We start from the raw sequence: 14,924 nt of genomic DNA, 5'->3' as shown, positions 1-14,924 counted from the left end.
TTTGCCAAAGATCTTCCTTCCTTGTTTGTGTCTGGGGTGAACTTCACCTCCATCTATCCAAACCAACTTTCAGGGTGAACCGCTGACTATGTTGGTGAGGTATCACCATCTAGACTGCGGTTTCCCTCTCCAAAACGAATCACTAAAGATCTTACCCCTTCAAGGCAGCCCTCATGGCAGGGGGTGCCTTAGGGAATTTCCTATTGTACTGCCCATTTTGTATTTTATCCTACTCTGCTATCCACTGTTAATGTGCCTACAACAAGTGCTCAACTGTAGGCCCATCCCTAGGTTTGAAAGAAGATAGGGTTGCCCCAGATTATAAGGGTTCACTCCCAGCGGGACACTTGACCAGGATAGAGAGGAAAAATATTTTTATATACCTTCTTTCCCACACAGGCTGGTAGCTAGAATCACGAACTCCTGCAGAACAAGGGTAGTAACCTCCCAGAAGTAGTGGTGGTTCAAAAGAAATTACCATTTATCAAGTGTAAATCAGATACCTCAGGGGAGGGGCTCTACCCCCCAAACCCCTCTCTGGATCTAGCACTGTGTGGAAATGATAGTTTGACACACTTGCAGGAAAGCCATTTGGATCTCATTTGCCACACTTGAGTGTGTTTAATTGGGGTGATTTGGATAAATATATCCACCTACATCAACACACCTCACTGCAAGCTGATTCGATTGGTGTGTAAGGTGCTTGGACACCAGCCAGTGGCTTGTAAGAGAGAAATTAGTTGCACAGAAAGCATAAGCTGCTCAGATTATAATATTTGGCTGCAGGGGACCTGTGATTACATGCGAAATAAACACAAGTTCCAATATTTTCCTTGAAGCTTTTTTTTTTTTAATCAGAGAACATCTTTAGGTGGTTTAATAGGAGACCTACATCCCATAAGATGTCCATGGAACCCACTTCACTATAAAAAAAACCCTAAGAACAGCACTGCTCCCACTGAGTACCTACCATAACAAATATCCCAATTTGTACCGTTGATCCATCAGTAAGAAAATCAATTTCCTTGCTGATGCCCTGTTAATCATAGTCATATTTCATGGCAGGGAAACTCAAACATGTTGCGTCATCTTCCTTTTTTTTCATGCACTAGCTATGGAGATGGGTAAACCAGAAGATCTCCTACTCGGAGAATAACTCATGCTGCCCACCAGAATGATCACACAATACATACAAAATTCTTACCAAACCATTCGATTCAACTCTTTTGGCAAAAATACTCATCATTTTCCCTCTCTCATCTTCAGATCTGGCAAATACTGCTCCTAAGCAAGGTTCAACCATTAACTCAGAATCAACCTAGAAACTAGACACAGTCAGGGCTAGATTTACCCAAAGTTACGCTATGGGCACCTCTCCATATTGAGCGCCCCTCCTCACTCGAGCCCCCCTCCCTGATTTTTATGATAAGGCATAGCCATTCCCATGAGGTGACAGAAGGCACCCCTTGGATTACGATGCCCCTAGGCACATGCCTATTTTGCACTATAGTAAATACGGCCCTGGACACAGTTAAATGTTAAATAGGATATTTCAAAGACATTTAATCAACATCATCTAATCCAAACAGTGGGAATTTTGCATGGGGCATGCTAGCCACCACTATTTCATCATGAAAAAAAATAATGCCACATGCTTGAATTTCCCTCATGATGACTTAGGCCCAAGATTTATACTCCATCAGAGACGAAACTCTTTTTTTAATGCAGATAGTGATAGTGCAAATATTATTGGAATGTTTTTTTCCCTGACAGCACCTTCCTAATAGAATATATGTACATACATGTATGTATCTTCATACATTCTTCCTCAAATTTTATCCACACAGATTTTTCGACTGCCAGGTTGGCTTTGGTGCACCTCCCCCTTGGAGGTCCCCAGACTACTCACATCCAACCTTCTATGTCTCCAGTGTCCACCCTGGTCCACATCACCCTCTCCTGTCATCAGGTAACCCACCAAGGAAGACACCCGAATTTGAATGCATACTTCTATGTATGATCATTAATTATTACTTTAAACATGAAAAAATTATTTGAATACCTATATTTTGTGTGTTTAATTAGCCAACCTACAATCTATCATCGTATTTTGCCAAAAAGAAAACTTAAAAACTAAGCCCCCACTTTTGCATCAAAATGGATTACATCAAGACGACCCGTGCCAAGATGTCCCATTCCTTCTGATATAGGCCACCAAAGTAGCATTCAACTTTTGCAATTATACTTCATTCTGAAGGGACTGCTGCAGATAGCATCAATTGACACTATGCATATGTGCCTTGTATAAATAATAGCATGCAGACAGGGTTACATTACCTCATGTCCACTCCTCCGCAATTAAGCCAGGCCATGCCGATCATTTATGATCATCCTCGCTGCAGGAATCGGTTGTGAAGTGGTTATATTGTCAACAGTATTTGCAATGATACATTTTCTTGCATATTACAATTTTTTAATACTTTGAAATGAATTCTTTGTTTTTTTTCTGAGTGTTAGCAATTTTTAAACAAAATTATAGCACTAAAAATAACGGATTTCTGGAATTATAGTCTTAGTGTCTTATGTTCACTAACTTTATTGTTATCAAGACTAAAATTCTGTTTAAAATTCTACAATGCTTAAAAATGTCATTAATTCTTAAAGAAGAGTAAATTATTGAAAATCAAATGCAATTTTTGGATTATAAAGCACTGGTAATGCAATAAGTTGACTGTGGTCTCTTGCTAAGATAGGATTAGAGGGTCTACATCTATGGCCAGGGTAAGGCCTGAATGCCAGGGTCAGGCCCCGTTCAGTTGGGTCCCAAATCGAAGGGACAAGAATACCAGGGTAATTCCACCCCTAAAAAGAGCTCCGCACAGGGAGGTTAAAAATATTACTATGCTACTCATAGCACGGAAAACGTTTTCCTATTGTAGGCACCGGCAGGATAGGGATAAATTACCATGATCATACAGGCACACAAGGCAGTGAGTGAAGCTATTTTCCAGTGGCCATACAGGAATGCTTGGGAGTAAAAGGTTAAATTGGAAGCAAATAATGAGAAATGGATTTCAAAGGCTGACAGCTCAGTTATACACTATGTAGGTACTTGGCTGGAATGTCATCAAATTTAGTTTCAAGTACCTAAGTAACTGTACTGGGTAGGATCAGAGTAAGGATATCTGATTTTGGGGGAAGTGTGCCATAAGGCGGTGGTCGGAATAAATTATTGGGGCAGCCAAGGGAATTGATTTGGTAAGGGGTTAGATTTCATGGGAGGTTCACTCGAAGGGAAAAAACTTGAGACCATGCCTCCCGAAAAATTCCCAGAGGTTTTGAACCCCCAGAACCAATCATCCCACTCACCATCGCATTGGTAAGCTAACATCAATGGAGGGGGTGGCTACACCTGCTGAAGTCACTTACATTTCCTAATACCCAAGCACTGATGAATCAGTGATCAAAAAGCTGGCAGGGATTAGCAGATGGAAAGGGATGGCCAACCCACAACCAACAATCCTCATGCCTTGAACAATATGGTAGTTTCCTTCATCAAAGAAAACGAAAGTCATTGATTGCGATTCGTTACCCACCATTACTGTATTCATAATTTACAAATTATTTCGTTTTAGAAATACCGGTTTAGACAAATAGCAATAGTCCATTTTTATCCTCATTTGAAAAGGGCCAGATTGGCACCCATGCGATACCACTCCACGTGACGTCACAGGGACCTAGTTTCTATACGAGAAGATAGGAGTTATACGTCATCTGAGGTTACCAATGCATGCATGAGGCTAAGAGCTCAGGGAAATATGTCTTAATAATCACTTATTAAAACTGGCTAAGGTCGGAAAGTTTTCTTCATTTGATAAGGTATTAATAATCCTTATTTAAGCCAAGCGCTACCAGCCAGCAGGGTACTCAGCTACCCGCTAGCAGCCTGCGTCAGTGCTCAACTCGCCTCAAGGTCACCTCACAAGGCGGCAGCGGGAACCAGAAATATGTCATACGGAGAAATTTCCCGACATTCATACTTACGCGTCGCGTTTTCGCGCGCTAGAAAATTTTCACTTTTCATTTAATCGCGAAAAATAGATATCGTCATTTAAAAATCTAAAAGCGTGAAATACGTACTCCAGGAGTAATAATCTTTCGATTTAGGCAATAAAAAAATAATAGGAAACCACCCTATTTTCCAGCCATCATGATTCATCACACATTCACAAAATATATTTATTTTACAATTAGCAATGCCATGGAAGCAAATGTCTTTAAAAATTCATTATTTGTGCATTCATAGATTACGGGGTCTAAATCTAATGTGGGGATATATATATTTTATATGTGGCCCACTGAGATTTGATGCATTTCCAAATTGGCAAAAAGATTTTAGGTAAGCTGACTGGAGAACAAAACATTAAGTCAATCATGAATAGGAAATTGGTGGGAGTGATGGGGGAGTAATTGAAGGAGATCTACTCCCCTACAATTCCATAAAATAAAAAAATCGCAATCATTGATTTTTTAATGGAGACCTGCAGGTGATCTAAAACTCACCTGCCTCCCTGCATTGCAAAAAAGAATACCAACTATCTTAAAAAATATTTTTTTTATGTCAACATTCATCCCGACTAAGCCAAATATTTTTTCATGGCAAACTTCATCCTTGGTGTTCATAAATTTGCACCAATGACTGCGTTCAAAGCTACTTGTTTCATGCAGTGCTTTATGTGTCATCACTGAATAGCAACAAAGTAGTGTTTCCTTCTCCAACAGTGGCTTAGTAAGCATGACCTCCGTCACATGTGCCCCTGAGTGGACTAGTGACGTCAACAGCTTGTTCAGTAAAACCCATCCCGAAGTTCGCTCTGAGAAAATGGCTAGGTCGCATAATTGGCTAGCACACCTGACCGGCTATCAAGAGATTCGGGTTCGGATCCCGGCTAAGCCAAATATTTTATCAAGGCAAACTTCATCCTTGGTGTATATAATATTCATGTTGTTTCCATGATGCTGATGTTATGATATCAGAGGACATATCATAATATCAATTTCCAATTGGCATCAATGAAGAATGAATTGAGAAAAATTCTGGGCTGGTATGTATAGTTCTAAATCAATTATTCTGTAATGCATACATGTATATCTCCCCTTATATTCTTATTTGCTTTCAGAAAAGGCAACGTAAGTTGAAAGTCGATCCACTCCATCAAAACATTTCCGCATTTGAGTAGTGTATGAAAATAGTCATATTTAACTTGAGTCTGAATCAAGCGATAATTTTTCTCTGTCCCTTCATGGTGATAGCTCAATTACATAATTGTAATGAAAATAGTGAGTCCTGAATTTCACCAGCAAGTTCAGGGATACACAAGTGTACACCATTTCCGGGTATATAGCAACACGTGGAATCAACTTTGAATGCTCAACATTTCGTTCCCCCTGCTCGGAATGTTGTCAAGAGACTAAGTGAAATTTATTTCTAATAAAAGGCGCATTCAAATTTCATGCCATGCAGTAGTACACCTGGAATGGTTTACAATAGTGTATTAAATTTTCTGCAAAAATTAAAAAAAGAAAAAGATCAGGGGTAGTATCAGTCAATTATGTGGATCACAATCTCTTCTTCCATTATTAAAATAGCTTTTGTGACCATTATGCTTTCTATCCATGACATGAGCATTTAATCCCTCCTGGATAACAGTGTACATTAGGTGATACATGAATAATAAAATAAACATGACATGGTTGAATATTTTTCCATCTGCATTGTATATCTGATTGGCAGAATTTGGTTCTCTTCAACTGTATTCACCAGCTCAGATGGACATTGCTCCATCATGGTTTGCCAATTGGGCTTCACTGTTTCTAAATGGAATGAAAACTTTGCTGCTCTTGGAATCCCAGATGAAGTCTTTGCATGCAACAAATCAAAAATTCTCACAGGGCAAGGTGGTCAGGGAAAAGAACTAGCTCACCGACCCTGCATGTGTGAAGTTCACCTGCCTGTGGCCTAGTGTGGAGTACACCCTGCCCACACCAAGCCTGGCCAACTTCCAGATCGCATCACTGAGTGAGTGAATCTCATAAATTATCCTTAGTAAACTCTGAACTACCTCCATAAACTCTGTGTCTATTACATTGGGAAATCTTTTATTAGTACGTAATTGCCACATTTCTTCATTCATTTTACCCCTCAATTTGTTAATGACAATGTTCTTCATTCCAGGAGCTTCATCCTCAACATATGGTAAAATTCTATCCTTTGACACTGTTGCACAAGACCAAGCAATAGCTACATTGTTTCCCCTTTTTCGTAGTGTTTGATAACATATCTTTGGATCCAGTGTAACTCAAAACGAAGAAAGTTCAGGTATACGTACCTGTATTACCAGAATTTCATTTACATCTTTCAGGACAATGGTAAGTGTCTTTCACACAAAGTGGCCTTTAGTTCCACTAAAAACTGTAATTAACTTTTTTCAGTAGAAATTATACTAAAAAATAGAAACAGCTCTTATCACATCTAAGTCAGCCCGTTTTCTTCAGCTAATTATCCGTGCATTTCCTTGCTGCTTTTGTTCAGATACCTCCTTCAGTAGGTTTATCAACTTCTAATAATGCTCGAGCCAAGTATAGCTCTAATGTGAGAGGTAAACAGTACACATATACTTAGTGAAGAAAGTAAAAAATTACAAACACAAAAGCAATTTAATTTTCTCTTATTTACAGAATAAACCTGAGTAAAAAAAGAATTAAATAACATTATAAAATTCTATGTAAAGTTCAATTATTAAAATTTACACTTTGTTACATACACTGTTATATTTACAAAATGGAATTTTACAAACAGCAACACCTTCACAACAATTTAGTCAAATTATATTTCTTTTGTGCTTCAGTGGAATACTTCATTTTAAAAATCATCTCATGTATGAACCAAAATATGGTAAAATGCAGCCATTTATGTTCCGTTACACGGAGTCATTATTAAGTACCAGTCGGCAAGACATGTACAAAATGTCACTTTCACACCGGGAAAGAATGTGAAATTGGAGCACATAAAATTAGAAAACCCTCATTAATATTAATAAGGTACATTAAATCCTCTAGTATCAGGCACATCAACTCTCAGCAGTCTTCTTTATGAATACACTGAGCTTATCTTCTGTACCTGGTAAATGGGTGCATGATTATCTCTTAAAACTGCTGAAATATGGTATAATAATCATGATGCATACAATATTATATATGGAAAATACTGAGAATATTCAATACATGTCTTTTTCTACAGTTGAAAGAAAAGTCGTCATCCTGTATCAGTTGGGTTTTCATGTCTTTCAAATCCATTTGATGGGTATATATTAATACACGATCTTTTGCATATGCAATGGCCATTCACTAATTACACAAGGGAAAATGTGTTAGTAATCAAAATTATGTTCACTACTCCTTTCCAGTGCAGAGTTCTGGAACTTGGAAGATAGCAATATTATTTAACACTTACAGTTGAACAATGATAAATCAAAATTTCACGTCAATTTACATTATAGCTATAAAAATTTTCAACTCTCATAATCAACATCACCCAAATTACACAGAATCCATAGTAACCAGACATAAATAATTTAATTGAACATTTCTTTTCTGGAAAGCTAAAGTGAATTCTTGAATTATGCAAGTCCAACTGCATTTTATTTACAGGGGGATATCTGCAAGAATAGTACCACTAATACAATATGTATTACATCATCTTAATAAATATACTTATACCTAATCCGAAGCAAAGTTATCATTTTATGCCTGGAATCTAACAATAATATCTCCACTAGGCACATACCATATTTTCTCATGTACCACGTGCCCTCATGTAACAATCACACCTTGGTTTTAGGCAATGAATTTTGGAAAAAATATTTAGAAAAATTTGGAGTACAATAAGGTGAGTAATTAAATAAAAAACAACAGCATTTAAAGTCCTATCATTGCACAATATTCTACCACTTTCCTATGAAAATAGCGAAAAAAAATGACAACTTTTCCATCTCAGGGTAACGCAGCTGGCTGGGGAAGATTTAATAAACACAGTAATGGCTCAGTCAAAGCTTGTTCATTGCGTCACCATTATGTGACTTTGTTATTGATTCTATTCAAAATGGAAATATTAGAGTGACCCACGTATGATGTGCACCCTGTTTATGATGCAGTTAAATAGGTAAAATAGGTGTGTATAGAATGTGTACATGAGAAAATACTGTCATGCATATGTGGAACAACACTGGAAAACTTGTTGATTATTTTAGAAAAATCTTCTCAGGATACCGCGCGGGTTAGATTATTTAAGAGCGCCGACGTTTTGGGTACCGACTCGCTACCCATTCTCACGGCTACTGATAGAAAATTCGAAAAGACCGTTGAAGCCCAGCGTTAGGAGGAGCCGGATTGGTCGAGATCCGATTGTTGTCGTGGAAGACCGTGGACCAGCGTAGACTTAGCTCTGGCAAGCATAACTCTTTTAAGGGTTCTATTCCAAGAGTTGTTGATTATTATTTTAACATTTTGAGGCTCCTAGAAAAATGTCAAAATTTAGCGATTGGATCGAGTTTTTCACTCACTGTCACACCCAAAGTCACAATTCATTTTTTTTAATTGGTAGATGGAAAGGAAAGATAAGTTGTGGTGACAAAAATCTTCCTCTTCTCTCATAAGTTTAAAAAAATATGACATGGACCACCTACTTTTAAAGTGTTACTGACACCATTTTGGGGCATAGCCATGGGGGGGGGGGGGGGCCGGGCTGGACCCCCCCAAAATATAAAATCACAGTTAATTTCCTTCACAAAAGAAAACAAAATATTGAAAAATCATGAATTTACAAAGTATTTTTATAACATATAAAGTTTTTTCGATCGTGAAAGTGTTAAAATTAGTCTAAAACCCTTTAATTAGTACCCTATTTTTTTTTATTTCCCCCCCTGGTTTTGGGCCCCCCCGAAGGAAATTTCTGGCTATGCCACTGACATCATTACATTTCTAGGATTAATTCAGGGAGAACAATTTGAGGGCAGGAATCATTCATAAGAATATTACATCAAACCACTTGAGGCTAATGCAAGGATGAAAGCATATTTCTGTGAAGAGGAGACTGGCTCAGAAAGAGCATGCGTCATTATCAACTTATTTGCAAAAGGGTTGAGGCCATTGAATTTTCCATGAAGGTAGCTCAGGATGAATGATGGATTGAAAAATGGAAAAATCAGAATCACTTTTTTTTTCAAACTATCTCACAAGAAAGTTTGAGTACTGAAGATGCAAGTATAATTCACCACACACCTATACATGTCACATTTTATGAAAGAGAAAATTGATAGAGTGGTTAGATACGTAAATAATTCAATTACTCCACACAAAATTGCAGTAGTTATGACAAGATTAATTGATTTTTGGGAGTCTAAGGTTTTCTCTACCCAATTTTCTTTACCCATTTCTACTGAAAGAATAATTAATTCCAAATATGATAGATAGGTGATTCCAAATCCATGATAGGTACCTCAACTTTGGATCAAAATTGTTAACAAGCAACAAAATGACTAAGGAAAGTCATATCACCAAATTATCATACTGCGGCTAGAACACATTGAGCTAAGGAAAGACGAGAAGTGATAAACAAAGTTTAAACAATTAAAAAATAATAAGTTAAATAATTAGTGAATGGCCCAAGTCCATAACGAAGATTCGTGTATATACATGAAAGTAAACCAGGGACATTCATCACAGTAACTTTACATTGCACGCAAACACATTTACACTCGCAACTGATTTTTTCACCATGGCTCAATCGACAGGAACACACACTCTTGTGGATTTCTCCATTATCACACGTAATCCTCACTGCTTCCACCTGACTTTTGATTCCGCACCCAACTCGGTGACGAAGGTCTCTCTTTATTGCAAGCAGCATCATTGGACTGATTCCGATGATGCAACACAGAAGGGCTGCCTGTTGAGTTGCGATTCGAGTTTGTAGGAGTCCGTTCCTCCGAATCATTACTCTTAGCAGCCCTTTGAGCCCTATGGCCCCCTATATCAGCACCAGAGCAAGTGGGACTGTTACAGTTCCTCTTCCCACCAATTGATGATTCCACACCATCTTCACCCTGCGAAGAAATAAAAAAATATTACTTCTGAGGCATAGTAGCTTTGTAAGGTGAACAGGTTTCCATTACCGGGTTACCTCCTGAATACTCACTCATAATGCAATAATCACTCAGAATAAATAATAAGTGGTACCAGAGGCATTCCTTTTACAGTGGTGAACTGATATGATATAGACACCGTCAGGAAGCCATTTGAATCTGCTAAGATTTTCTAAGGAATTTAATTCTTATAATATCCCTATTTTATTTCATTTCTGAAGAGTAGAATTTTCATTGAAAATAAAAGATATTTATTTCACACACCACCGAAAACAGCACTGTTCGGCCTTTACATCAGGGTTGATAACATTTAACAATCACAAACATCCATGCCCTGGATAGGGGTAACTTACCCAGGCGGGACTCGAACCCACGACCTTCAGTTTGGCAGGCGAGGACTTTACCCTGCCGCCACCGAGGCCAGCATACCAAACATGAAATTGGGATTAATTTGTTTTCCTTACATAGTATGAAAGCCAGCAATACTGTGAGACATTTATACCAGTTGTTTACCTTAAAAACTAAAAATAGAATTCATATCTTTCCACTCAGGCACTGTAAAAAACAGCTAGAAACTTAGGTGCTAGGAGCACCTTGACAATTTATGACTGCATTGTGATATGAAGATATTATGTATATATCTTCAAAAAGGTATTTTGCAGGCAACGACAAAAATGTTTAATAAAACTGTTACATTTACTATTATAAACATTGCCATAAAATTAGGCTAAGGGCCAGCAAAATATTAGGTAAAATTTGAATAGGTATTTGATACAAATTACGGACACATCCCTGAGTTTGAGATGTATGACTAAGTTTACATAGGGCAAGAAGGTGAAAGAAATAACTCAACACTTTGCTGACCACCAGCCAATGAATACATGAAATTCAATCAATACATGAAATTGGGATTAATTTGTTTCCCTTACATAGTATGAAAGCCAGCAATACAGTGAGACATTTATACCAGCAGCTACTTACAGAATAAATCAAAGTGAATATAAAATTTTGATTAGAGAATTAGGTGATTAGAGACTCTATGATGCAAGTTATTTTTCAAACTTAGATTTCAGGACACTGCCTTAGGTCTGTAAGTTACAATTTTGAAATTCAGGTGGAACATGGGAACATATGCCAATGGAGGCTTAGAAATACACGCATACAAAGCATCAGGTGTCACTTCTTAATGAATACATATGTAAATGAGCTGTTTTATTACATATAATCTGGATAGAAAATTTGAGGTGACAGATGGGGCAGACATTCTTCTGTAAGGGTTTGGAAAACATATTAATTACTTATCCAATGTACATTTTATATCTCTTCCATCCACCCCCACACAGAGCTACTACCTCTCAAGCTATGATATAAATAGACAGATTTAGGGGGGGACAGGGGCACGTGCCCCCCCCCCCAGATGCTTAAAAAATAGACAAGGTTCTTAATATGTTTATCATTAAGTTCATTTTATTTTGTGCATTACGGAGCCGCAATCATTTAATTTAATGTTAATAACTTTCATATCAAAATAAAGGGAAATATTTTCTACAATAATTGTTGCATTTTGTTTTTAATCTCAAATATGAGAAAACCTGTCAAACCCTTGGGCCCCCCCAGAAAAAATCCTGGATCCGCCCCTGATTATATATCCAAATGACGCAAACAAATTCTAGATAAAAGTATAATGCACAACTGGACTAGTGCTTGCAGGGTCATGGCTGATGAGTTATGTAAACAAAATGTTGCTGAAAATAGATCTCGTATAAAAATTTGAAGTCCAATATTGATGCACAAAATATGAGAAGACCTGAGGCAATGAAATCATTATAAATTTAGATTACCTCTTCTCCTTCCTCCATGTTAGAGAGTGGATTGCTTGTGATGTTCACTCTTGCTTGGGATGGTAGATAACCATTTCCAGTATGCCCATTCCCAATCCCATTGCCATTCAAGCCTCCTAACTCTCGACTTCCGGACGTCATTTGATAACCATCACTGACGTCATCCTCAGTAGCAGGTGGAGGATCTATGTTTCAACGGAAATGAGAAGCAAATAAATGAAAAATATACATAAATGTCAATCAATGGACCAGCATTAGAACTATAAGCATGAATGCAGCATTTACTATTACTTTTTAACTTTTCTTTATCTAATTTAACTCATCAGCATGGACCAAATGATAGGTGAACATGTTCAACTTGATCAATAATGAGGGGGTATGAGTTGCCTGCTGCATTTTGGATGAGTTTTACTCAGTGCGCGATAGGGGTGAGAGTGCCCTTGCTCTCAAGTCTGAAAAGAGGAATTCAGGGGCTGAAAAGAGGTATAAGGATAGATTGCCTTTCAGCCATTCACGTGCGATTATTAAATAAACCACGCATGGAATTTTAATTATCATCATCGAAACTAGCCACCGATACGCCACAGCAGCAAGCCTTATTGGGCAATTTCATTAAGTGAAGGGGGGAAGAAGGCATGAGGTTCGACTAGGAGGAGTAAAACTCAGAAATTAGCGATTATAACAGAAGAATGCGGGGAGTGGGCTGAATGGAAGATTCAACCATGCCTTGAATTTAAGGAAAGGTGCCACAAAGCTGATTAAGAAAAAGGAAGGGGAATTTTGGATGCATGGAGATTTTTTTTTTATTAGGGGCAATTAAACACAGGATTGTCAATATCCACATTGAGAGCTGTAGATTTTTTCGATCATCTCCTTAAGCCGCACTCACTACATTTTTCAGTTTTCTTCAATTTTTTTATTCTACCTGATAAAGTACTGATTGTCAGTGAAATATTGCCCTTGGCAACACTGGTCTCATTCATTTTATCATCCATTTCCATGTATATTTCAAATTTAGTATTTAACTTAACACTTTCTTCTTATTAATTCAACCTCCATAGAGATCAATATCACATGACCATCTATACGATTGCACACGTAAACACATTGGTAATGCAGCACAAGATGCAGAAGAAATTTGCCACAGATTCACAAGCATGGAAAGAGTTGACAACAACATGGGGAGGGGTGGCTAGTAAGAGGGGGTGGGAGTTGCCTGGCCCATTACAGGGATAGGTTTTGCCCAGCCCATGGAAGGAGTGGGAGTTTGTGTGCTCTTCTAGTCTGAGAAGAGAAATTCCACAGAGAAGAGAAATGGTAGATTTCTACTCGAGCAGTCGTGGGCAAAAATAATTGGATATTATTAAAGCTCTCTGCATCGCATATTACATTGCCATAATTATTCAAAAGAGCATAGAAGAGGTTTAAAATATAAAATATAGCTTACAACAATATTAACTTCATTATCAGTAGGACTCCTTATCATGTACATTTATCAAAAGCAAGATTTAAAAAAATAGTCCTTTTTGAAGGGGAATTGCTTTCCCTTCATTAAAAGTGGGGCTTTGTTATAACCGGGTTCATTGTACGTGGGCTCACTGTAATTACCAATTTCAAAACCTTAATCGAAATGAAAACCCACGGAAGGCTTTATAAACACTCTACAGGAATAACACAATGTACAGCCATGGACCAAAAATGAACCACCTTGGTGGGATGAAAGGCAGACCTTATCCCAAAAAGTGTGCCTCAGAGGAAGTGACAACTCAGCACCCACTTCACTTGCATCTTACAGCATTCCACTATGACAATAAGCGACTCTCCTTAAGACAGTAGATGAGGTCCTAGGGGGACCCTAACAAGGATACAAAATGCCAGGGCCGAGACTTAAATCTTAACTTTTCATGAAAGGAAATGTCTATATTGTTCCTCTTACTTAAATAAACCAAAAAGACAAAAATCGTCGTTTTGGTAGAGTGCATTGCCGTGGGGCGATTTTCGTCTTTTTGGTTTATTTTAAGTAAGATGAACAATATAAACATTGCCTTAAATGAAAAGTTTAGATTTTTTTTACATATTGCATACAGTGGAACCTCGTTAAAGCGAGTACGGGCTATAGCGACACCCCCGCTATAACGAGAGATAGCCGATGCACCGTCAATTGACCCTATAATAAGCGTGTTAAAAAATTCGTTTTTACGAGACCCTTTCGGCGTTGGCTCTCGCCATAGCGAGGGTTTCACCGCCGGAAGACTTTCATCAAGACTCCTTAACCTCTGTAATTGCTAGCGATCTGTTAGAAATGAAGTTAATGGAGTGCTCAGTCTTAAATTTATGTGGTAAACTGTCGTTCGATAAATATAATGATTGACGAAACAATGCTTTGCATGATTTTTATTCAGTGCGGTGCTTATAAATTGTTTGAATAGTTAGTCGTTATTTGAGTAAGGAAATTTAGTGATGCAAAAAACCATCGCCTTTCGTCTGGATTTATGCTTACGTTTATCGGATAGATGTTTATCTGTCGCCGCACCACTCCTGTTCCTGTATATCTGTTCGCAACAGGTATATTGGCTATTATTTGCTCCACCTCCGGTAAAGCGACAATTCGCTATAGCGAGTGTTTATTAGTGTACCGTGGGGTGTCGTTATATCGAGGTTGCACTGTATATATGTATCTGCAATATTCATTTTCTTTTCTACACTTTGGAAATTACAATCTACCTTTTGGCCATTTAAAAAATCTAAGAATGGGTCAAATTTAACTTTAAAAAGCTATTTGTTATGCAAGGATATCGTTCTATCCATAAAAAAACAATGAAATGCACCAATGAAATATTTTTCCCGTGATGAAGAAGATGACCGTTTCACTGTTTCTCAG

The 14,924-nt window shown here is 37.8% G+C and overlaps 1 protein-coding gene across 3 annotated transcripts in view; it reads right to left on the bottom strand.

Moving 5' to 3' along the window:
• Nucleotides 1–8,979: 8,979 nt before the first annotated feature.
• Nucleotides 8,980–14,924, bottom strand: part of LOC124153654 (interference hedgehog-like) — a 120,868-nt gene continuing 114,923 nt past the window's right edge. For all 3 annotated transcript variants that reach the window (XM_046526948.1, XM_046526950.1, XM_046526949.1), the window contains exons 14-15: nucleotides 12,044–12,228; nucleotides 8,980–10,163 (exon numbers count right to left, since the gene is read on the bottom strand). In XM_046526948.1, coding sequence (XP_046382904.1) covers nucleotides 9,882–10,163; nucleotides 12,044–12,228 — 467 coding nt within the window. In that variant the 3' untranslated portion in view covers nucleotides 8,980–9,881. The remainder of the gene's footprint in view (nucleotides 10,164–12,043; nucleotides 12,229–14,924) is intronic.

This window comes from Ischnura elegans, chromosome 2 (assembly GCF_921293095.1).
Source record: "Ischnura elegans chromosome 2, ioIscEleg1.1, whole genome shotgun sequence".
Taxonomy (NCBI): Eukaryota; Metazoa; Arthropoda; class Insecta; order Odonata; family Coenagrionidae; genus Ischnura; species Ischnura elegans.
The sequence above is the reverse complement of the archived record's forward strand: the minus strand, read 5'-3'. Positions and strand labels throughout refer to the sequence as shown.